This window comes from Protopterus annectens, chromosome 2.part2, assembly GCF_019279795.1.
Source record: "Protopterus annectens isolate FY-2018-M chromosome 2.part2, PAN1.0, whole genome shotgun sequence".
In the NCBI taxonomy this organism is placed as follows: domain Eukaryota; kingdom Metazoa; phylum Chordata; order Ceratodontiformes; family Protopteridae; genus Protopterus; species Protopterus annectens.
Genome location: NC_056730.1, coordinates 729444378 through 729467513, shown reverse-complemented (window position 1 = coordinate 729467513; position 23136 = coordinate 729444378). Strand labels below are relative to the sequence as shown.

The following is a 23136-nucleotide window of genomic DNA, read 5'->3' as shown; positions in this document are numbered from 1 at the left end:
TTGTCTGGCTGTGGGTTGAATAAAAGGCTGTCCCTTGTTGAGGTGACAAGCTTGAGCCCACCATCGAAACTCGTGTTGAAGGCAAGGAATTAGTGGTATAACTAAACTTTAACAGTGTTGAGACCATACACTCTTCAGATACCATTGTAGTTTCCTCATATGCAGTCTGAATTAGTAGTATGCAAGAAGCCATGTAACCAAAGGCCTGCAGAATTTTTCTTGCAGGGAGTTGGGCCTTTGTTGCCATCAATTGAAAGTATTGAGTCAGTTGTCCTTGCTTGTCTGGCGTGAGAAGCCATCTGGGCCGTTGTGTTCAAGCTGGCACCCAGGAATATTACCTCTTGTGCGGGCACTAGTTTTGATTTTTTTTCGTTTACTGTGTAACCCAGGCAACTTACCTTTTTTACGAACGCCAGATGCTTTAGAAGAATGCCCTTGCTCTGCTTGAATCAGGCAGTTGTCCAGGTACGGGTAAATTTGAATTCCTTTGTCTGCAAAATGCAATTACTGGTGCCAGGCACTTTGTGAAGACCCTGGGCGCGGTAGATAAGCCAAAGGGCAGTGCAGAGAATTGATGGTGCATTGAACCAGCTATGAATCTGAGGCATCTTCTGCAGTTTTGTCTGATAGGGACATGCAGGTATGCCTCCTTGAAGTCCAAGGTCACGAGCCAAGCTTTCTTGCCCAGCATGGGAAGCTGCTGCTGTAGTGTCAACATTTTGAATTTCGGAACATCCAGGTAAGTGTTTAGAGAAGAAAAATCCAGAATGGGCCTCCAGGGTTGTCCTTTCTGGGAACCAGAAAAAGTCTTGAGTAAAATCCTTGTCCTTGCTCCTGTGGTGGTACCTTTTGAATAGCTCTCATGTCCATGAGTGCTGTAATTTGTTTTTGAGCCTCTGCCCATTGATTTGGTGGCAGATTTGGCATTCCTTTTAACCTTGGCAGAGTGTGAAAGTGGAACTTGTAACCTTGAGATACAATTGTTGAGAACCCATTTGTCTTCGGTGATCCAATGCCAATTGTGATAGATAAGTGCCAGTTTTCCTCTTAAGGGGGCTGCCAAGAGAGCTGTTTGGCAGCTGTAGTGGGAAGTCATTGAGGCTGCTTTTTATATGGTTGGGGCCTGTCTTCCCCTTCTTTCTGGCCTGGCGCACCCCATTGTCGAGGCCTGTAAGAACCTTGTGGTTGACCTCTACCTCTTGGACGTCTGTATCTGCCCCTTTGAGGTCTGTCTGTAACTGGAAAGGACCAATTCTTTGTTGGCCAATTTCTGCTAAATCGAGGAGGCTGAACCTGTAAGAAATCTTTCATCGTTTGCATAGATTTTGCCTTATCCTCCATCTTCTTTAATACCTCTTCTGCCTCAACTCCAAACACATCCCGCTACAAAGGTGCATCCAATAATTTTGCTTTAACATGATCTGGTAACGTATGTTCTTTTAACCAAGCATGTCTTCTAATGACATGAGCCTGTAACTGCTGCTCTACAGGAGGCCTCTAAAGAATCAAAACCACACTGCAAAGTATGTTTTCCCACTTGTTCAGCTGCATGCAATAAATCCTGCATTTCTTTAAAATTAGGAGGATCTGAATCTGGAAGCATTTTTTGTTTCAACTGAGAAATCAAAAAGTGCTGATATTTTAGCATGTGAAACTGGCAATTTAAGGCTCCCATTGCTAAAGTTGCAGACGTATATACTTTCTTTCCCCATCTGTCTAACGCTCTGGAATCTCTGTCAGAGGGAACTGGGTTTTTTGCTGATGAGTTTCAGGGTCAGCAACAGGACTTTTATACAGAAATGTGAGAGTCAGGGACTCTAATACCTATCAAGTTTAACAGGGGCTGGAGGTAAGTCAGGATTTAAGCTGGATTCAGTATACACATCATCCACAATATCCAACACTGACAGAATAGCAAGGGGTCTGTGTTGATGTAATAAAAGGAAGTCTCTGACCCTTTTCTTGGATTCAGAGTAATCCTGGCTTTCCCAATGGAAATGCTCCCTCATGGTATGTAAGGTTTCCCCAAAGGAGTAGTCCTCAGGCGGAGACGCTGATGGAATTGATTCCTCAGCATCAGAATCCTCATAAGGGGGTAAAGAATATCCTAGGTCTGAGGATGAATCTGGGGAAATGGACACCTGGTCGGATGATTCAGTCTGCATCCTGTCTGGGCCTTTTATCAGGTGGGGGTTGGGACCACCTGATCAGGGTGATTAGGTCTTCGGCCATTTTGAGCATTTGTTTCTTGGGCATGGAGGCCTGTCCAGGAGAATGCTGAATTTGTTTGTTTTTAAGGGAGGCTTAGACTTAGCAAAGGGTTTAATGCTCAACTGAGCATGTCTGAAAACACCCTCTGAAGCTGTGGATTGCTCAGCTACTTCGGTTCCCTCTGAAGGGTTAGTGGCAGTATGCGGAAAAACTTGTACGTCCGAAGGCCCAGCCAGCTCCACGTGGGAGTCTGAGGCGGCCTGTGGTTCTGCAGGAACAGTCAGGGGCTGCGAAGGCACCTCGCTGAAAACTGACGACCGGCCTAGAAGAGGCCTAGTCAGTTTTGGGCCTCTGATGCCTGTCCTTGTCTTTGCACTTTTTATGTATTCCGGTAAACGGAATTTCCGACTGCATGGTGTAATTGAATTTTCTGCCAAAATGATGTCGGGCAAAATCAGACGTTTAATATTGCGCTCGTTAAACCTAGCACAACACAGACCACCAGTGACGTCGTGGTCTGGGCCTAGGCATGGGATACAATAGGAATGGAAATCCTTGAGGCATTTGCTTCCCACAAGAAATACAGTTATTAACTTTTACTGACAACGGTCTGATGCAAGAAAAAAAGTTTCCCCAACGGGATACTTAGCTTTGTAGAAGACTTTGGTTCTGGATTCGGAATGAAAATCTCAGGAGTTTGCCGACCTGCACTTGCTAACTGCTTTTGCTTCGGGCACCGCGCGGCAAGAAAAACTGAAGAAAATGGCGTCGGCTGCATCTTGTATACCCCTGTCGCACTGACGTCAGGGAGGAGGCGACAGCAACAGACACCGGACCAAGACTTTGGAAGTCAGGCCAACTGGGGAACCGCCTGACGGCACGATAACACAAGTGTAATGACTGCAGCAGTGTAACACGAACATCCTGGAGTAATGGGGGTTCTACAAAGGGAATCAGATAACCTCTAGTAACGGTTTTGTACCAAAGAATTTGATGCAATTCCTAGCCAGGCGTCTGGGTACAAAGCCAAACCGACTGCCTCCAGAGGACAGTCATACCTCATCTCAGGAGCGCTGATAGGGCTTGCCAGGAAACTGCTCCCTGTCACGCTGGTTCTGCGGACCCCCTCTACCGCAGAAGCAGCATCTTCCATTACTGCCCCCTCCTCTGCCCCTGAAGGGGGGCTCACTGTTCTGGAAAGCTCCTTGGGACTTCCGGAACCACATTTTTACACCTCTGACCTTTGGGGTATGGTCTAGGAGGTGGAAAAATGGGCTCCTACGGCAGACAAGAGTCTTTCCTTCCTGCTCACACCTAGTGAGGGTCTCCTTGACTTTAAACCCAAAAGTACAGTTTTGTACCTACCATAAATGTTGATGTTAGAGTGCTAATACAGCTGCAGTCATAACAGATGGGTTCTCCTGCCATTAGGCGGGTCCTCGGTTGGCCAAAGTCTAGGTCCGGTGTCGGTTGTAGTCGCTTCTTCCCTGACGTCAGTGCGACAGGGGTATAAAGGAACCAGCCAACGCCATTTCCTTCAGTTTTTCTTGCCCCAGATGTCAGGTGCCCCCAGAAGGAAGGCAATACATAAATTTGTGTAATAAAGCAGTGCAATACAATCAAAATACAGTAGTTGCAAGCAAATACACCATAAATGAATACCCCAAACAGGTTGTATGAGGATGTGTTCGCCTATAGGCCTGTCCCAAGAGGGGAAGAAGGGAGGAAAACCTGGACTGCAGCTGTATTAGCACTCTAACATCTACATTTATGGCAGGTACAAAACTGTACTATGTTCATCATGCATACAGCTGCAGTCATAACAGATGGGTAGAATCCCAAAGCTAAGAAAGGGGTGGTAGGCACTAGGTGGAACTAGGAGCCAGGATGCCCTGCAAGACTGCAGTGGCAAAGCCTGCTCTAGTTTTGGAGTATAATGGTAGGTGGTAGTGCTTGGAGAAGGTATGCACAGAACTCCAAGTGGCTGCTTCCAAAATATCTTTGGTAGGAACTCCTCTGAGGAAAGCTGCAGAGGTAGCTGTGGCCCTTGTGGAGTGAGATCCGATGCCTGTAGGTACAGTTTTGCCATGAAAAGAATAGCAAAAGCGTATGCAGTGGGCTATCCATTTTGAGATTGGATGTTTCGAAATTGGCTTTCCTTGAGCTCCTAAAGCATAGGACAAAGAGCTGTTCTGTTTTTCGGAAAGGCTTTGTTCTGTCCAGATAACGTAGTTGTCTGTGGATGTCCAAGGAGTGTAGTAATCTGTCCTTTGTTTTGAGGATTAGGACAAAAAGGTAGGTAAGTGTATGGCCTGATTCAAAGCTACCCTTGATACCACTTTAGGCATAAAGGACGGGTTGGTTCGTAAGGAAACTCTGTCCTGATGGAAGATAAAAGGCTGCACAACCATGAGAGCTTGTAGTTCTGAAACTCTACGAGCTGAGGTAATAGCCAGAAGGAAAGCTGTTTTCCAGGACAAATATTGCAAATCTTCCATTCCAAAGACATGCATCTGGAGCATTTCTCCCCGGGCCTCCGCTGAAAACAGGCTCTGTGGAACCTAGTCGGACATTCCCGGTCAACAAATGTTAAATAAATAAATAAAATAAATAAATAAATCTGATGAAGCAGCTGGCTCAAAGTGAGGCAAGGTCAGTTTTTCCAGAATGAAATTGAGATCCCAAGCAGGTATTGGTTGTTTTCTTGGGGGTCTTAGATTCTTAGCCCCTCTGAGGAACTGTCTTAAGAGAGGGTGAGAGAATAAGGGTGGATCAGTGTTGTATTCTGCAGAAATGGCTGAGGAATGGATTTTGGAGGCTGAACTTGTAAGAAATCTTTAACAGTTTACATAGATTTAGTTTTATCTTCCATCTTAAAAAATCTTCCTCAGCCCTGTTGCCAAACAGGCAGTCCTGATTTAAGGGAGCATCCAACAATTTAGCTTTAACATGATCAAAGATAGCTCCTTAAGCCAAGCATGCCTTCTGAACACAGACCCAGTAACAGCAGCCCTGCAAGAGGCCTCTAATGAATCAAAACCACATTGCAAAGTATGTTTTCCAACTTGTTCAGCAGAATGCATTAAATCCTGCAATTCTTTATTTTCCACATAGTCGGGAATCAACATTTTCTGTTTAAGCAATCCAATAACACGTTGTTGATACTTTAACATATGAAACTGGCAGTTTAAAGCCCTAATGGCCAAGGTTGTAGAAGTGTAAACCTTCTTATCCCATCTATCCAGCGCCCTGGAGTCTCTACCAGAAGGGGTAGGATTTTTAGCAGTAGAAGCCTTAATGCCCTTGGGCCCCCGTGAAACGGTCTCTGGATCTGCAATAGGATTTTTAAAAAGGAACCTGTGGGACTCTGGGACCCTGTAGTATGTCAGGTTTTCTGGGAGCAGGAGGCAAGGAATCAGGGGCCAAACTAGATTCCGAAAAAGCATCAATGTCTAGTACAGAAGGAATAGCTAAAGGCCTATGCTGAGGGAGAAGGAAATCCCCAAGCCTCTTGAATCAGAAAAATCCTGGCTTTCCCAGTGGAAATACTTCCTTAAGAGTATTGTAAGGTTTCCCCAAAAGAAAAATCCTCAGGATGGGAAGCAGAGGGAATGGAGTCCTCTGCATCAGAATCTTCATAAGTAGACAAGGGCAAATCCAGATCAGAAGAATCCGAAAAAACAATCCTGGTCAGAAGATTCATAATCAACTTCAGTCCTAGGCCTCTTGGGGGGAGTTTGCTACCACTGATTAGAGTCATTAGATCTTCAGTCATTGTTTTTTAGGCATAGAGGCCTGAGCATGGGACTTGAGCGTCTTCTTTTAGGCATGGTTAGAGATTTAGGCCCAAGTAAAGGAGGCATCTGTTTAATATGAAAATCCGTAGGCCTGAATACACCCTCAGAAGCAGGTGCCTGCACAGCAGCTCTGGATCCACCCAAGGTAGAGATATCCGCGGGTTCCTTGGTTGAAGCATCTCACGGCATACCTCAGTAGAGACCTGCGAATCAGAAGCAGCGGGTATCAGGGGCTGCGAAAGCACCTCACTGAGTACCTGCGATCTGGCGACTGGCTTAGAAGCGTAGTCCTCTGTTTAATTATCCAGAAATATCGTCAAACTGCAAACAGAAATATTTAGAGGTGAAAATATACAGACGAATAGTGCACTGATTAAGGCACAAAACCGACAGCAAGGTACATCATGGTCAGGGCCTAGGCAAGGATACAGTATGAATGAAAATCTTTATGAGGTACTTGCTTTCCACACGTAATGCAATTATCAACTTTTACTAACATCGGTAAAGAAACAGTTTCCCCAACAGGGTACTTAGCTTTAGTTGACTTTGGTTCGGAAATTTGAAAACAAAAATTTCAGGAGTTGGTCATCCGGCATCAGGCACCGCACGGCAAGAAAGACTGATGTAATGACGTCGGCTGCATGTTTTATACCCCTGACAACCTGACGTCATGGAAGGGACAGCAACCGACGCAGGACCCAAGACTTTGTTAATCAGGCCAACTGAGGGCTACCTGCAAGCAGATAACCTAAATGTAATGACTGCACCAGTGAAACACGAAGAACATCTGCTTGTATTTCTTTTCGTTGATTGTGTACCCGAGAGAGAGATTAGGAGGGTCTTTACAAAGGCCAGGTATTTGTGCAGCTTTTCCTGACTACCTGAATAAGGCAGTCGTCTAAGTATGGGTAAATCTGAACACTGTCTGCAAAAGGCAATGGCTGGAGTCAGACATTTTGCGAAAACTTTGGGAGCAGTAGAAAAGCCAGAGAAGCACAGAACTGAAAGTGTTGACATCCTGCCCTGAAACGGAGATATTTCCTTGAGTGAAAGGAGTAACTGACAGCACAGAATGTGGAGATGGGCCTCTTAGATCTAGGGTGGGTAGCCAAGCATCCTTGGAGAGCATGGGTAGCAGCTGCTGGAGGGTGAGCAGTTTGAATTTTGGGATCACCAGGGAGGTGTTTAGAATGGATAGAGGATGGGGTGCCAAGTGCCCTTTTTTCTGGGTACCAGAAATAGTCTGGCGTAGAAACCTCTGCCTGTTTCTGCAGGAATGTGGTAGACTACCTGCAGAGAGCAGGGAAAGGATTTGCTTTTGAGCCTTTGCCCACTGATTTGGTGGTAGATCTGGGTACTCTTTTGGGGTTGGAATGGTGTAGAAGGAAAATTTGTACCCCTGAGACAATGTTCAGAACCCAGTGGTCCTTGGTAATGATGGCCCAGGTGCTTGAGTGAAAGGAGTTTTTTCCTCCTAGGGGTAAGTTAACGTGGGCAGAGGGAGTGGGTGGAGATGAGTCATTGTGAGTTCTTACCATAAGGGGGTGGCTTAGAACTCCCTGGTTTTGAAGTGGAGGTAGGGTCTCTGCCTTCCCTGTGGCTGATGTCTTGGGAAGGGGGGGTGTTTCCACGGGGCCTAGGCTGGGCTGGTTTACTGGGAGTAGGAAAGGACCAGTATTTGGAGGGACAATGCCTGCTGAACCTGCAAGAAATCCTTAACTGTTTGCATGGATTTTGTTTTTTCTTCCATCTTTAAGACCTCTTCTGCCTTAGTGCCAAATATATTAGCTTTGTGCAAAGGGACTTCTAAAAATTTAAATTTGATACGGTCTGGCAGGGGCTGATACTTGAGCCATGCATGCCTTCTAATACAGATCCAGTGACTGCTGCCCTGCAAGAAGCTTCTAGGGAGTCAAAACCACAGTGCAAGGTATGTTTAGTTACTTGACTTGTAGAATGCATTAACTCTTGTAAATCTTTAGATTCTACCCAAGCAGAAAACGAAGACTTGTTTGAGTTCCTAGGTATGTTGCTGAAATTTGAGCATATGGAGCTGACAATTAAGTGCCCTGATCGCAAGGGTAACAGAAGTGTATACTTTTTTTTACCCCATCTGTCCAGCGCTTGGGAATCCCTGTCTGGGGTGGGGGGGGGTGGGATTCTTAGCACAGGTTGCTTTAATCCCTTTTGGCCCTTGAGAAATGACCTCCGGGTCAGCTGTAGATCTAGGAATTCCCAGAGTCTCTCTCTAGACTGAAGGTAGTCCTGACTCTCCCATTGGAAATGCTCCCTTAAAGTATGCAGGATTTCCCCCCAAAAGAAAAATAGTCTGGGGGAGAGGCTGAAGGAATGGAATCCTCGGCATCAAAATCCTCCTAAGTGGAGAGGGGTTGCATGTCTTCATATTCAAATGCATCAGATTCATCTGACTTCTGTTCAGACAAAACTACAGGGGGCAGATCTCTTTTGGAGGGGGTAGCTTGGCTTCCCCTGATCAGCATAATGTCTTCCGCCATTTTAAGCATTTGAGACCGAGGCATGGTAGCAGGCGCCCTGAGTGGGTCGGTTTCTTGGGTGTGGTTCATACCTTGGGCCTAAGAAACTCTGTAGTTTTTGAAATAATGGTAGTCGTTGACTCTGTATAGAGATTTGATAGTGCGAAAGACTCTCTCAGAAGCCAGTGATGGCTCAGCGACTCCGGACCCATCCAAGGTAGACAAGACCGCAGGATCTTGAGTTTTGCGGCATACCAGACTCCAAAAGTGTCCCAGTAGCAGTCTGCAAATCAACATAAGCGGGCATCAGGGGCTGCGAAAGCACCAGAGTACCGGAGAACTGACTACTAGCTTAACTGAGGTGTCGTCAGTAGGTTTTGACCTGTGCAGTCTTGTTCATCTTTACGTTTTTTGCGGAAGATCTGCTGTCAGATGGCTTACTGAAGTCATATTGGAATTCGGGGGCTATAAGCGAAAATATCTGGCTACAATAAGGGCCCGATGACTCAGTTCTGGCATTAAACACAGCACAGAAGCGACGAGGGACGTCGTGGTCTGGGCCTAAACAAGTGACAAGTGGAAGTCTCGGTGTGGTACTTGCTTTACACAGGTTGAGACAAACTGACATCGGTTAGTGCAAGAAAAAAGGATCCCCCAAGGGGTACTTGGCTTTAGAAGACTTCAACTTCAATTTGGTAGATGAAAACTCAGGTAGCGGCAGATCGGCACTCGTGTGAACTGATTCTGCCTCCACAGCAAGAAAGACTGATGTATGGCGTCGGCTGCCTTACTTTATACTACTGACGACCTGATGTCAGTCCTCAAGCGACAGCAACAGAAGCAGAAATACCAAGTCTCTGATATTCGGGCCGGCCGAGGGCTACGCTGGCAGGGATAACCCAAGTGTGATGATTGCAACAGTGAAACATGAAGAAAATCTACAAGCAGATGCAAATGTTCAACTACCAATGCAGGCTAAGGCACAAATTCCATTCATCTCACTGTCAACTCCAGAATCCTCTGAGCCAGAAAAACTGTAGGAACAGTGAAGAAACTTTTGGTGTCTTTAGCTTTGGTCGAAGGAGCACTAGAAAGCCTCGAGAAGACCATGAAGACAGCCAAAGCAAGCTTGCCACAGGTGGAGGGGGCAAAGGCAGGGGACTCATCTTATTTTCGTACAGAATGTTTTGGAGTAAAAGGCTTCAAATCCAGGGTAATGAGATATTTATGTTTGGGCCTTATCTGACAGAATACTAAAAGTTTGGGATTTTGTAACCTCAAGCAAGGAAGAAGTACTTTTCATAATATTAAGAACTTTAGAGGTGTCAGAGTATACTTGATTGGGCTATTTAGGTAATGTTTTCTTAAAAAAAAAAAAAAAAAAATGAAACGGCAGTAGTAGAAAATTCTACAGAAGGTTTTAAAGGGAAAACCTTCTGTCTTCATGTTAAATGTAGTGAAGGTCAGTTAAGTAAAATCTGCTTTAAATCATAAAAATGCAAATTTAACAGATTTTCCCTGTGGCTTGAAAGTCAAAAGACAAACTGAGGGATTATGCTGATCAGCTAGACATTATGCCATTCTCCTTGAGCTGCCCCCCATACCAGGGAACAGTTAAAGCCCTGGTTTATTCTAAATAAGATGCATCTGCCCAACCACAACACAAAGTAAATCCCACTCATTACATCCGAGTGACGCCTCCAGGTGCATCTGCAGTTAACTCCTACTGCTCCTCTAGGCGTCAAATATTACTTATGCATATTTGCATTAATTCCAAAACCATGCTACATACAAGGTTTAAAAATATTTTATCTTGAAGCATACATGATGGCAAACACAATTGTATTGATATTTGACCTCTGTCAATGAGTATTTGTTAGAATTGTAAGGTGATAATTTAATTTTTAAAGGCTCAGGCCACATCCACTAGGAGTTAAAGGTACACTCAAAATAGTTGCACTGGAGTGAATGACATGAAACTTGAGAAACCTCCCCTCAAAGGAAGCAGCAAATGCCATCCAGTTGTGTCTAGTCAAGATAAATTCTACTGCGAAAATTATAAAATAATGAAAAAAAAAACAAACTTTAACACAAACAGAACAAAGGTGAAACTACTAAAAGATAAACTACTTAGAAAAAGAAACCTCAAAACAATTAATTGGCCTAGAACTATTTAAGCTGCACTGCAACAACAAACATCAAGTACAGTTTTGTACCTACCATAAATGTAGGTGTCAGATTGATATGCAACTGCAGTCCTTACATATGGGTTGTCCTGCCTCAGGCAGCCCTACGGTCGGCCGGATTCCAAAGTCTGGGTCTGGCGTTGGCCGACGTCGGCTCCTACCTGATGTCAGAGTGGCCAAGGTATAAAAGCATCAGTCGACACCATCTTCTTCAGTGTTTCTTGCCCCAGATGCCAGGTGCCCACCAAGGAAGGCTAAATTTAGAGAATGGATAAAAAATCCAGACATGAACAGTAATAAACAGATACACCATAACAAATATCCCCAGCTAATTTGAGAAAGGGGGAGTGGACCCAAAAAAAGAGAACAGAGGGGTAGGAGGGAGGGAAAACCTGACTGCAGTTGCATATCTATCGGACATCTACATTTATGGTAGGTACAAAACTGTACTATGTCCTTCAAGAATGCAACTGCAGTCCTTACATATGGGTTGAATACCATAGCCAAGCTGGGGGTGGTAGGATCTAAGAGGATGGTGTAGCTAAAATGCCCTGCAGGACTGCTGAAGCAAGGCCTGCTCGGGATCTGGAATATAAAGGCAGGTTGTAATGCTTGGAAAATGTATGCATGGAGCTCCATGTAGCAGCTTCTAGAATGTCCTTTGTAGCCACCCCTCTTAGAAAGGCTGTGGAGGTGGCTGTAGCTCTGGTGGAGTGTGGCCTGATATTGGCTGGCACACCTTTTCCATGGAAAGAGTAGCAGAAAATGATGCAGTTTCTAATCCATTTTGAAATTGTTTGCTTGGAAATTGCCTTTCCTTGTACTCCAGCTGCGTAGGCTACAAATAGTTGGTCTGACTTTCTGTTGGCCTTTGTTCTGTCCAAGTAGTAGCGCAATTGTCTGTGTATGTCCAAAGTGTGCAGAAGTTTCTCCTTTATTTTGAGGATTGGGAAAGAAAGTAGGCAGGTGAATTGCTTGATTTAGAGAAACCCTGGATATCACCTTTGGCATTAATGAAGGATTGGTTCTTAAAGAGACTCTGTCCTGATGGAAAATGAGAAATGGAGGTACTGCCATGAGGGCCTGTATCTCAGAGACTCTTCTTGCTCTAGTAATTGCCAACAGGAAAACTGTTTTCCAGGAGAGAAATTGCAATGCTGAAGATGCTGCTGGCTCAAAAGGTGGAAGGGTTAATTTTTCCAAGACGAAGTTGAGGTCCCATGCAGGCACTGGTGGTTTCCTTGGAGGTTTGATATTCTTTATCCCTCTTAGAAACTGTCTTGGCAAAGGATGTGAACACACAGGTGGATCACAGTTGTATTTTGCTGAAATTGCGTGTATTTCTATGGAAGAATATGAAAGGCCATTGTGAAGCATTTCTGCCAAGTATTCTAGTATCTGTGGGATGCTCATTACTGATGCATCCTGACCCCTGTTGGCATTCCAGATGTTGAATCTCTTCCATTTGGCTGAAAAAGCTTTTCTGGTGGAAGGCCTGTGCACTTCCAGTAAGATCTCTTGAACTTTTTTGGAGAGAGAGATATGGGGAGAAATCATGGAACCCTCCAAGCTGTCAGTTGCAATGTTTGCAAGTTGGGATGAACAGTCCTGTAATTGTGCTGAGTTATAAGCAGAGGCCATTGAGGCAGGGGCCACGGCTTGGTGAGAGTTATGCTCCTTAGTAATGGATACCAGTGCTGCCTCGGCCAGTCTGGAGCTATCAAAATGCCCTTCGGTTGTTCTGCTTGGATCTTCAGTAACACCTTGGTCATTAATGGTAGAGGTGGGAATGCATAGATTGTTAGAGAATTCCAGCTGAAGGAGAGAACATCCATTCTCCAGGCTTGAGAATGGTGTGTCCTTGAGCAAAACTTCTTCAGATAATGATTGAGGTGCGAGGCAAACAGATCTATGTCCGGCCTTCCCCATGCATGAATTATTTGTGAAAAAATGTCTGGATGCAACATCCATTCGTGCGGATCCATAATGTTTCTGCTTAGACTGTCCGCCAGAACATTGTCCTTGCCTGGAACAAGCTGGGATTGCAACTGTATGTTCAGTTTCAGGGACTTTTCCCAAAGAGTCATTGTTAGTCTGCAGAGGGGGTAAGAATGGGTGCCTCCCTGTTTATGTACCACATAACAGTGGTGTTGTCTGTCCTTATTAACAGATGACCTTGCTGAAGAAATTTTTTGAAGGCCTCGACTGCATGAATCACTGCCAACATCTCTTTTTGATTGATGTGCAGATGCAATTCCCGGGGAGCCCATTGCCCTTGAATGCATCTGCCCTCCATGTGCGCCCCCCATCCATGATCGGAGGCGTCTGTTGTAATGGTTTGGCTTGCTTGAGGTTTGCTGAAGGACATGCCTTTGTTTAGCAGGCTTGCTTGTGCCCACCACAAAAAATTCCTTTTGTAGACATGGAATGAGTGGAATAGTTGCTTCTAAGTTGTGGCTGTGTTGAGACCATAAACTTTTTAGGTACCATTGTAGTTCTCATGTGTAGTCTTGCCAGTGGAATCAGAAGAATGCAAGATGCCATGTAACCCAGGACCTGCAGGATCTTCCTTGCAGTCATCTGGGTGTGCTTTGCTAGGATTTTGAAGTAAACTGGTTCTTGTTTTTCTTTTGTGAGGAAAGCCATTTGTAAATCGGTGTCCAGTTTGGCTCCTAGAAAAATTATTTGTTGGGATGGCAGTAGTCTTGATTTTTGAATGTTGACTGTGTATACCAAAGCCTGCAGCAGATGAATGACATAGTCCAAGTTTATCAAGGCTTGCTTGCTGCCCGCTTGAATAAGGCAGTCGTCCAGGTAAGGGTATATTTGTATCCCCTGGAATCTGTAGTGCGCAAATACTGATGCCAGGCATTTCGTGAATACTCTGGGCGCAGTAGATAAGCCAAAAGGCAATGCTGAGAATTGATAATGCTCTGGCCCTGCAAGAAATCTGAGGTATCTTCTGCAGCTGTGTCCGAGACATGCAGGTATGCCTCCTTGAGGTCCAGAGTAACCAGCCAAGACCCCTTGCCCAGCATGGGAAGGAGTTGCTGTAACGTCAGCATTTTGAATTTTGGCACAATGAGAAAAGTGTTTAGAGCGGACAAGTCTAGTATAGGTCTCCATTGCTTTTCTTTTCTTGGAACAAGGAACAGTAGAGTAGAATCCCTGGCCTTGCTCGTGAGGAGGAACCTTTTCTATTGCTTTGATTTGTAGTAGCTTTGAAACTTGTAAGAGTGCCTCTGCCCTTTGATTGTGGCAGGTTTGGCATGCCTTGTCTTGCTGGTAAGGTATGGAAGTGGAACCTTTAACCTTTGTCTATGTCCAAAATCCATTTGCCCTTTGTAAAAACGTGCCAATTTTTTGAAAATAAGGATAATTTTCCGCCTAAAGGTGCTTCTCTTTGAGCCTTGGGCGGTGTGAAAATAAGTCATTGTGGTTGTACCTGTGGAGCAGCAGAAGTCCCTGCGCCACTTCTCTGATTTGTTGGTTGCCATTGGCAGCCCCTGTAGGAGCCTCGGTATTGCCCTCTACCTCGAGCACGCCTGATTTTTCCCCTTTGGAACTTGTCAGTGTCTGGAAAGGACCAATTCTTTGAAGGCCAATTCCTGCTGAACCTTGGTGGCTGAACCTGGAGGAAATCTTTGACTGTTTGTACTGATTTAGCCTTTTCCTCTATTGATTTCAACACACCCTGTGCATTAGCACCAAATAGCTTACCTTTTTCCAGAGGTGCATCTAGAAGCTTTATTTTAACATGATCTGGCAATGTCTGTTCTTTCAACCAAGCATGTCTACGTATGACTGCCCGTCATAGCTGACCTACATGAAGCTTCCAATGCATCATAACACTGAAGAAAATGATTGCTAACCTGCTGAGTATTATGTACCAAATCCTGCAAGGCCTTTCTATCTAAAGGCTCAGGAGAGGCTAATTTTTTCTGTAAATCATCCATCAAGAAATCCTGATACTGAAACATATGAAAAAAGACAGTCAAGTGCCCTCATGGCTAAGGGTGGATGAAGTTTAAACTTTTTTACCCCACCTCTCCAGGGACCTAGATTCCCTGTCAGCGGGCAAAAGGATTTTTGGTCGTGGAGGTGGCCACTCCTTTGGGCCCCTGAGAAATAGTTTCTAGATCAACAGAGTGTGCCTTAAAGAGATGTTTATGAGCATCAGGAAAGTACAGTTTTGTACCTACCATAAATGTAGATGTTCGAAGATCCACATTGCTGCAGTCCTTACACTTGGGGTAGTCCGCTGTCCTCGGTCGGCCCGAATATCAAAGTATAAGGCTGACGTCGGTCAAGGCGCATTTGACTGACATCAGGACGTCAGGGTATAAATGCGCATGACCGACGTCATATCCTCAGTCTTTTCTTGCCCCAGATGTCAGAAGACCCTAAAAAGAAAGGTCAAAACCAAAAGACAGCAAACAAACAACCAACCATCCTAGCACTAAAAATATGTACAATATATACAATATACACCATATTGACAACCCAACCCACACAACCGCCTCTAACTACAGAGGGAAGGAGGGAGGGATTGGACTGCAGCAATGTGGATCTTCGAACATCTACATTTATGGTAGGTACAAAACTGTACTATGTTCTTCATCTCACATTGCTGCAGTCCTTACACTTGGGTAGAATCCCAAAGCAGAGGTAAGGAGGATGGCCAAACTATAAGGAAGCAGGAGCTGCCAAAATGCCCTGCAAAACAGCAGTGGCAAAACCAGCCCTAGATTTAGAATAAAGTGGTAGGTGATCATGCCTAGAGAAAGTATGCACTGAACTCCAAGTAGCTGCCTCCAAAATATCCTTAGTTGCCACCCCTCAAAAAGCTGTCGAAGTGGCAGTAGCCCTAGTGGAATGAGGCCTAATCCCAGCTGGAATCTCCTTGCCATGATGGGAATAACAGAAAGCAATGCAAAACCCAATCCACTTAGAAATAGTTTGTTTTGACACAGGCTTGCCCTGAGAACTCAAAGCAAAAGAAACAAATAACTGCTGAGACTGCCTGAACCCTTTAGTTCTGTCCAAATAATATCGCAACTGCCTGTGTACATCTAAAGTGTGCAAAATCTTTTCCCTTTATTTTGGGGATTTGCATAAAAGTAGGCAAATGAATAGTTTGGTTTAAAGCCACACTAGAAACCACTTTAGGCATAAAGGAAGGATTAGTACGTAAAGACACCCTATCCTTATGGAAAATTAAGAAAGGCTCAACCGCCATAAGGGCCTGCAACTCAGAAACCCTTCTCGCAGAGGTAATGGCCAACAAAAAAGCAGTCTTCCATGATAAATATTTCAACTCGGTAGTAGCTGCAGGCTCAAAAGGTTGTAGAGTGAGTTTCTCCAACACAAAATTGAGATCCCAAGCAGGAGTAGGAGCTCTACATGGGGGTCTTATATTCTTTGCCCCTCTAAGAAATTGCTTGAACAAAGGATGAGAAAACAATGGTGGGTCACAATCATAGTGAGCGAAATTGCTGCAGCATGAACCTTAATAGAAGAGAAGGACAAACCTTTGTCCAGTAATTCAGTAAGATATTGAAGAGCCGCACTTAAATTAGGCTCAGAAACATCAAAATCCTTTGCTGCACTCCAAAATAAAAATCTCTTCCATTTATCTGTACACTTTCCTTGTACTAGGCCTTCTAGCTTCCAAAATAACATTCAAAACTTGCTGTGGAAGTGGAGACCCACTATGGTTCAAAACAGAATATGCCAGGCTGTTAGGTGAAGAGAGTGAAGCTTGACATTGAGCAAATGACTGCCCTCCTGAGACAACAGGTGTGGAATCGAAGGTAAAGGCCATGGAGGCTCCCGTACCAGGCTTCTCAGTAATGGGTACCAATGCTGTCGAGGCCAATCTGGAGCTATCAAAATCATCCTTGGCTTGTCCTGTCTGGCCTTTAGTAGTACCTTTGGGAGGAGAGGCAGTGGTGGAAAGGCATACAAATGAAGATTGCTCCAATTGAAAGAAAGAGCATCCACTTTCCAAGCTGTGGGATGAAACCTTTTCGTGCAAAACTTTGGCAGCTGGTGGTTTAGTGGAGAAGCGAACAGATCTATGTCTGGAGTTCCCCATGACACTGTCAATTTCTGAAATACATGAGGATCCAATTTCCACTCGTGGGGATCCACGATTCGTCTGCTCAACACATCTGCTAAGGAGTTCCGTGCTCCTGGCAGAAACCTTGCCTGAAGATTTAGCTGTAAACTGAGAGCAGTCTCCCACAAAATCATTGCTTGCCTGCATAGAGGATAAGAATGTGTTCCCCCTTGCTTGTTGATGTACCACATGACAGTTGTGTTGTCTGTTAGAATCAACACCTGCCCTGGAAGAAGTAAATCCTTGAAAGCTATTAATGCAAACTGGACTGCTAACATCTCCTTCAAGTTGATATGTAGATGTTGTAGTCTGGCAGGCCACTTGTCTTGTATCCACTTTCCATTCAGATGAGCTCCCCAAGCTTTGTCTGAGGCATCTGTCGTTAGAATCTGACTCGCCTCTGGCCGGGTCACAGAGAGTCCCTTGTTTAGGTGACATTCCTGAGCCCACCACAACAATTCCTTCTGTATGCAAGGTATTATTTGAATGACAGTGTCCAGATCCTGGCAGTGCTGTGTCCATACATTTTTGAGATACCATTGTAACTTCCTCATATGCAGTTTGGCATTGGGAAGCACCAGAATACAAGATGCCATGAACCCCAAGGCTTGAAGGACTGTCCTTGCAGTCAGCCTGGACTGATGAGACAATTGATGAAAGTAAAGGGAAAGATTCTTTTGTTTGTCCGGGGTCAAAAAGGCCATCTGGGATGCTGTATTCAGTCACACCCAGAAAGCACATGTCCCGAGAGGGTACTAGACTGGACTTTCTTTCACAGAATACCCCAGGCATCTTAGCACTATCATCACATATTCCAAATGATGAAGAAGCTCGTCCCTTCCTTGAGCCAGAATCAGGCAATCGTCCAAATAAGGATAGATCTGTATTCCTTTTAGCCTGAGGAAAGCTATCACTGGAGCCAGAACTTTCGTGAACACTCTGGGCGCAGTAGATAAGCCAAAGGGCAATGCAGAGAACTGATAATGAGAAGTCCCAGCCCGAAGACGCAGATACTTCCTGCAACTCAGTCTGATAGGAACATGAAGGTAAGCCTCCTTGAGATCCAAAGTTACCATCCAATGGTCTTTGCCCAGCAGAGGTAAAAGCTGTTGTAACGTCAACATTTTGAACTTGGGAATGTCCAGATAAGTGTTGAGGGTAGATAAATCCAAAATTGGTCTCCACGTGTTCCCTTTCTTTGGCACTAGGAACAGGCGAGAATAAAATCCTAGGCCCACTTCTGGCATAGGGACCGGCTGTATGGCCCCTATTTGAAGTAACAGAGAAATTTGTTTGTGAGCCTCTATTCTTTGCTGAGGAGGAACGTCTGGCATGCCTTTGAAAGGAGGCAAGGTATGGAAATAAAACCTGTAACCGTGGTGTATGATATCCAGTACCCATCTGTCTCGGGTAATTAAACTCCAATTTTCCTTGAAAAGTGCCAACCTTCCTCCCAAAGGTGCTGCCAGGCAGAAGGCTCTGGCAGCTGAAAAGGTAGGTCATTGGGCCTGTTTACGAAAGGACTGACCCCTGCCCTCACCCGAAGACTGTGCAGGTGAACTCCCTGTTCTAGGCCTGAAAGAGCCCTGAGCTCTGCCCCTACCACGTCTAGACCTACCCCTAGACTGGGAATCATAAGAAGGATACGTCCACCCCTTGGTAGGCCAATTTCTACTAAACTTGGAGGCTGAACCTGCAAAAAATCTTTAACAGTCTGCATAGACTTAGCCTTGTCTTCCATTTTCTTTAAGACTGCCTCAACAGGAGAACCAAACACATCAGATTGTAAAGGAGCATCTAAAATCCTTGTCTTAACATGGTCAGATAAATTCTGATCCCTCAGCCAGGCGTGCCTGCGAAGAACTGACCCAGTAGCAGCCACACTAGACGAGGCCTGTACAGCATCAAAACCACATTGCAAAGAATGCTTACCCACCTGTTCAGAAACATGTACTAAATCTTGTAACTCTTTACAATCAATACCTTCCGCCAGAGCATCAACCTTAGACTTCAATTGCGAAAGGAGATAGTTTTGGTATTTTAATATGTGAAACTGACAATTCAAAGCCCTCATAGCTAGAGTGGAAGAAGTATAAACTTTGTTTCCCCATCTATCCAAAGCCCTGGCCTCTATCTGTAGGAACCGGATTCTTGACAACAGCAGCCTTAACACCTTTAGGCCCCTGACTAACAGTCTCTGGGTCCGCCCTAGGACTCTTAAAAAGATACTTATGAGCTTCAGGCACCCTGTAATACCTGTCCGGTTTAACAGGAGCAGGAGGCAAAGAATCAGGATTAAGAGAAGCCTCTGTAAAAACATCTTCCACCACATCCAAAACAGGAGGTATAGCCAAAGACCTATGCTGGGGTAAAAACAAAAATTCCCTAAGCCTTTTCCTGGAATCAGAGAAGTCCTGACCTTCCCACTTAAAATGCTCCCTCATGGAATGAAGAGTCTCTGAAAAAGAAAAATCCTCAGGAGGAGAAGCAGAAGGAGTAGAATCATCCACATCAGAATCAGAATAAGGAGAATACTCCTGCAAGTCTTCAGCCGAAGACTCTGAAACATCCGAAGCCTGCTCAAAACTCCCTAGCTCAGGTTCCACCCTAGGTCTCTTATCAGGAGGGGGCAAAGAACCCCTAATCAAAGTAATCAAATCTTCTGCCATTTTAAGCATATGCTTCTTGGGCACAGTTCCTGAAGAACTAGGGGTGACACCAACTGAAGCTAAACCTGGCCTGCCTCTGGGAGAAGCCTTGGAAACAGAAGGAGAGGGCCTAACCACCCTAGGAAGGGAGGGGAGTACAGTAACCTGAGAAGCCCCTTCCGCCTGACCTGCCTCCTGAGAGGCCACATCCTGCAATAACAAAGTCTCTCCCTGGGATCCCAAAGAAACCTCCGGTGGAACCACCGGCTCCACCGACACCTCTAAAGAACCGGCGTCCGGTAGAGACGGTTCTTCTAGCCTAGGCTTAGCTGCTTTGTCCTTGCGCTTCTTCGAAGAAGCGGGCGTCGGGGCATCAGACGGCATTTTATAATTGCACCGCTTCCCGAAGACTAACCTGGCACAATCTAACCTTCTCTTTATAGTGCGCTTATTGAATCTAGCACAAGAGCGACACCCAACAACGTCGTGCTCAGGCCCTAAACAAGGAATACACAAAGTATGATAATCTCTATGCGGTATCTGTTTCCCACAAGAAATACAGTTATTCACTTTTTCTGACATCCGGTAAACCACTGAGGCAAGAAAAAACTAAAATATTCCCCAACGGGGTACTTAGCCAACTTTGACTCTGTCTGAAACTCCGAAATCGAAAAATTTCAGAACGCCAACCGGCACTTGCAATGCTGCTTCTGCATCGGACCATGCGGCAAAAAAGACTGAGGATATGACGTCGGTCATGCGCATTTATACCCTGACGTCCTGATGTCAGTCAAATGCGCCTTGACCGACGTCAGCCTTATACTTTGATATTCGGGCCGACCGAGGACAGCGGACTACCCCAAGTGTAAGGACTGCAGCAATGTGAGATGAAGAACATCCCTGTAATATCTATCCGGCTTGACCGGAGCAGGGGGGAGAGAATCAGGAGAAGTACTGGAGTCTGAGAACACGTCATCCAATACACATAACACTGGGGGTATAGCTAAAGGCCTGTGCTGGGGTAACTTAAGGAAAGTCCAAAGCCTTTTCCTGGAGTCGGAGAAATCCTGGCCCTGCCACTGAAAATGCTCTCATGGAGTGGAGAATCTCCCCGAAAGAAATATCCTCAGGAAGAGAGGCAGAGGGAATGGATTCATCAGCATCCGAATCCTCGTAGGCCGGGAAAGATTCTTCCTGGGAATCTGAATGGTCTGACTCACCAGAGGCCTCCTCTGAGGAAAGAGTATCCACCTGCTCAACCCTAGGCCTTTTGTCTGAAGGTGGCTGAGAACCTCTGTCTGGATGAGCCTGACAGCCCCTGATTAAAGAAATTAGATCTGCAGCTAAAGTCATGATCTGTTTATCAGAAGTTGAACCCTGTGGAAAAGATTTAGGAGGGTGAGACTTGGCCTGGCTGGCAGCCTTAGCACATGTGTAGGCCTTAATGGACATGGGCACAGGAGGCCTTGCTGCCCCACGTGCTGGAGTAACTTTGTCCACCGGTATGGTGTCAGGCAAATCTTGGGCTTCGGTTTCAGGGGGAAAATTAACAACTGGCACCGGGGTAGCCTCCGGTACCGAAGTGAGCGGTAAAACGGTGTAGTTGGCCTGGAGCGGTTGAATTACCGCCTCCGAAGAGAAAGATGCACTTGCGGTAGGCTTTAGCGTGATGTCGTTGGAAGTCACAGGCCGCGGATGTCGGTCCCGGTCCTTACGTTTTTTGGAAGTATGTGCTGTCGGTAGTTCCGACTGCATAATGTAGGAGTAATTTTCTCAAAAAAAAGCCTACAGCAAATTCTGCCCGGCGCCTAAGTGTGCGCTTATTGAAGCGAGCACAGGCAGCACAGGCCGAGACGTCGTGGTCTGGGCAGAGGCAGGGAAGGCAGTAAGAATGGAAGTCCTTATGAGGTATTTGTTTACCACAAGACAAGCAATTATTAACTTTTGCAGTTTTATCTGACATCGGCTGAGGCAAGAAAAGGTTCTAACGGGTACTTAGCTTTTTGATGACTTCGGTATCTGAACACACAGGAGCTGGCCGACCGGCACTTGTGAACTGCTTCTGCTTAGGGCACCGCGCGGCAAGAAAGACTGAGGAAGATGGTGTCGACTGATGCTTTTATACCCTGGCTGCTCTGACGTCAGGTAGGAGCAGACATCAGCCGACGCCGGACCCAGACTTTGGAATCCGGCCGACTGTAGGGCTGCCTGAGGCAGGACAACCCATATGCAAGGACTGCAGTTGCATTCTTGAAGGACATCAGAGCACTGTGGTACACTGTGGAAAATAGTTATTCCTGTGACATTTGACGCAAAAAAAAAAGCTCAGTAACCTACCTAACCAGACCAGTTCTAGACTGACAAACCTCTCCAAATATGAGATATACCAATGAATCTACTACTCGATGGCACTGTGCATAAGACTAAATTGCCTATACAAAAGCAGGCTATACCCTCCTGCAGCTCGCTGAAACAGCAGGCAGAAAAAAGTGTGAACCATCGGATCTAGAATCACAGGACACTATCAAAGGCTTGGGGGGGGGGGGGGGGCACTACTTCTCAGACGTTCTTCCATCATGGCTGGATTAGAATCCTGCTTCAGGCAGATCATATAAACAAATAGCCGGAGACAGTGGGTGAGCCATCCATTACTGTACTGGGATGAGAGAAGCTAGTGAAGTTACAAAACTAAAACCGAAGTAACACAAATTCTTGACCAAGTGTCACTGCATATGACGCATGAAAACCAACAGTCTAGCCACTTGTCTACCAGGAAGCTATGTGCATTACACATTCGTGATTCATTTATCCAACACACATTTGGCTGAACAAATCCAATAAAATTCACAGAATATATTTCACTGGATCCCATTTCATAGAAAACTGTATAAAAAAAAAATAGTAAGGCTAATCACTGCAGATGTTGTTTACAATCTTTGGAAGTACGAGTTACAAGTCTACAGCATAATTTATACAATGCAAACTCAGGTCATCTTGTATCCACATCTTTTAAGAGTTTATGCACCAGTAGTGATTCACTTTGGGCATTCTAATTTCTTTGAGATTGTAGGACCTTGCAGTGAGTAAGGAGAGTGCACTGGTGAGGTGCAGTTTTAAAGGAGTATTTTCTGTATTTGATATTTATGCAATGTGACTATGAAATGCATTTGACAAAATGTGTACTCACTGAATTTTGAGAGGATTGTGACGCAATGAAACATGCACTCAACAAAAAAATGTTTATGTACACACATGCGTTTGTCTCTGAACATGCATATGAAGATGCTGTACAAAGGCAAACAATTTAATTTGGTCAACAAACCACACAAGCATCACATTTCTAGTACTTCTATTCCTTTCTAATAAAATAGAACGAGTTTTAAAAAAAATACATAAAAGCACTTAAAATCTTACCTACAAAGGGTCCACCAGGCTTTATGACTTTTGTACTCCGACTACGTGTTTCTTCCTCTGCCTGTGTCATACGTTCTCTTGTCATCTGATAGGAATCATTTGTTGCACATACTGTGACTTTATTCTGTACAACTCCCAGGCAGTCAAGCTGTGACTCTCCAGAACTAAGAAAACATGCAAGTGTAAGGTACATAATCCTTTCAGTTAGGAAACACTAAAATAGGCATCTGGGTGTCGAAAGGGGAGAGGTTAGCCCCCCACAAC

At 45.1% G+C, this 23136-nt stretch overlaps 2 protein-coding genes across 2 annotated transcripts in view; both read right to left on the bottom strand.

The window, feature by feature from the left end:
- The window catches only part of GLRX (glutaredoxin), a 380777-nt gene that overhangs the window by 184006 nt on the left and 173635 nt on the right, over positions 1-23136 (bottom strand). The window lies entirely within an intron of this gene.
- The window catches only part of ELL2 (elongation factor for RNA polymerase II 2), a 213953-nt gene that overhangs the window by 122354 nt on the left and 68463 nt on the right, over positions 1-23136 (bottom strand). The window contains exon 3 of the mRNA XM_044064460.1: positions 22873-23036. Coding sequence (XP_043920395.1) covers positions 22873-23036 — 164 coding nt within the window. The remainder of the gene's footprint in view (positions 1-22872; positions 23037-23136) is intronic.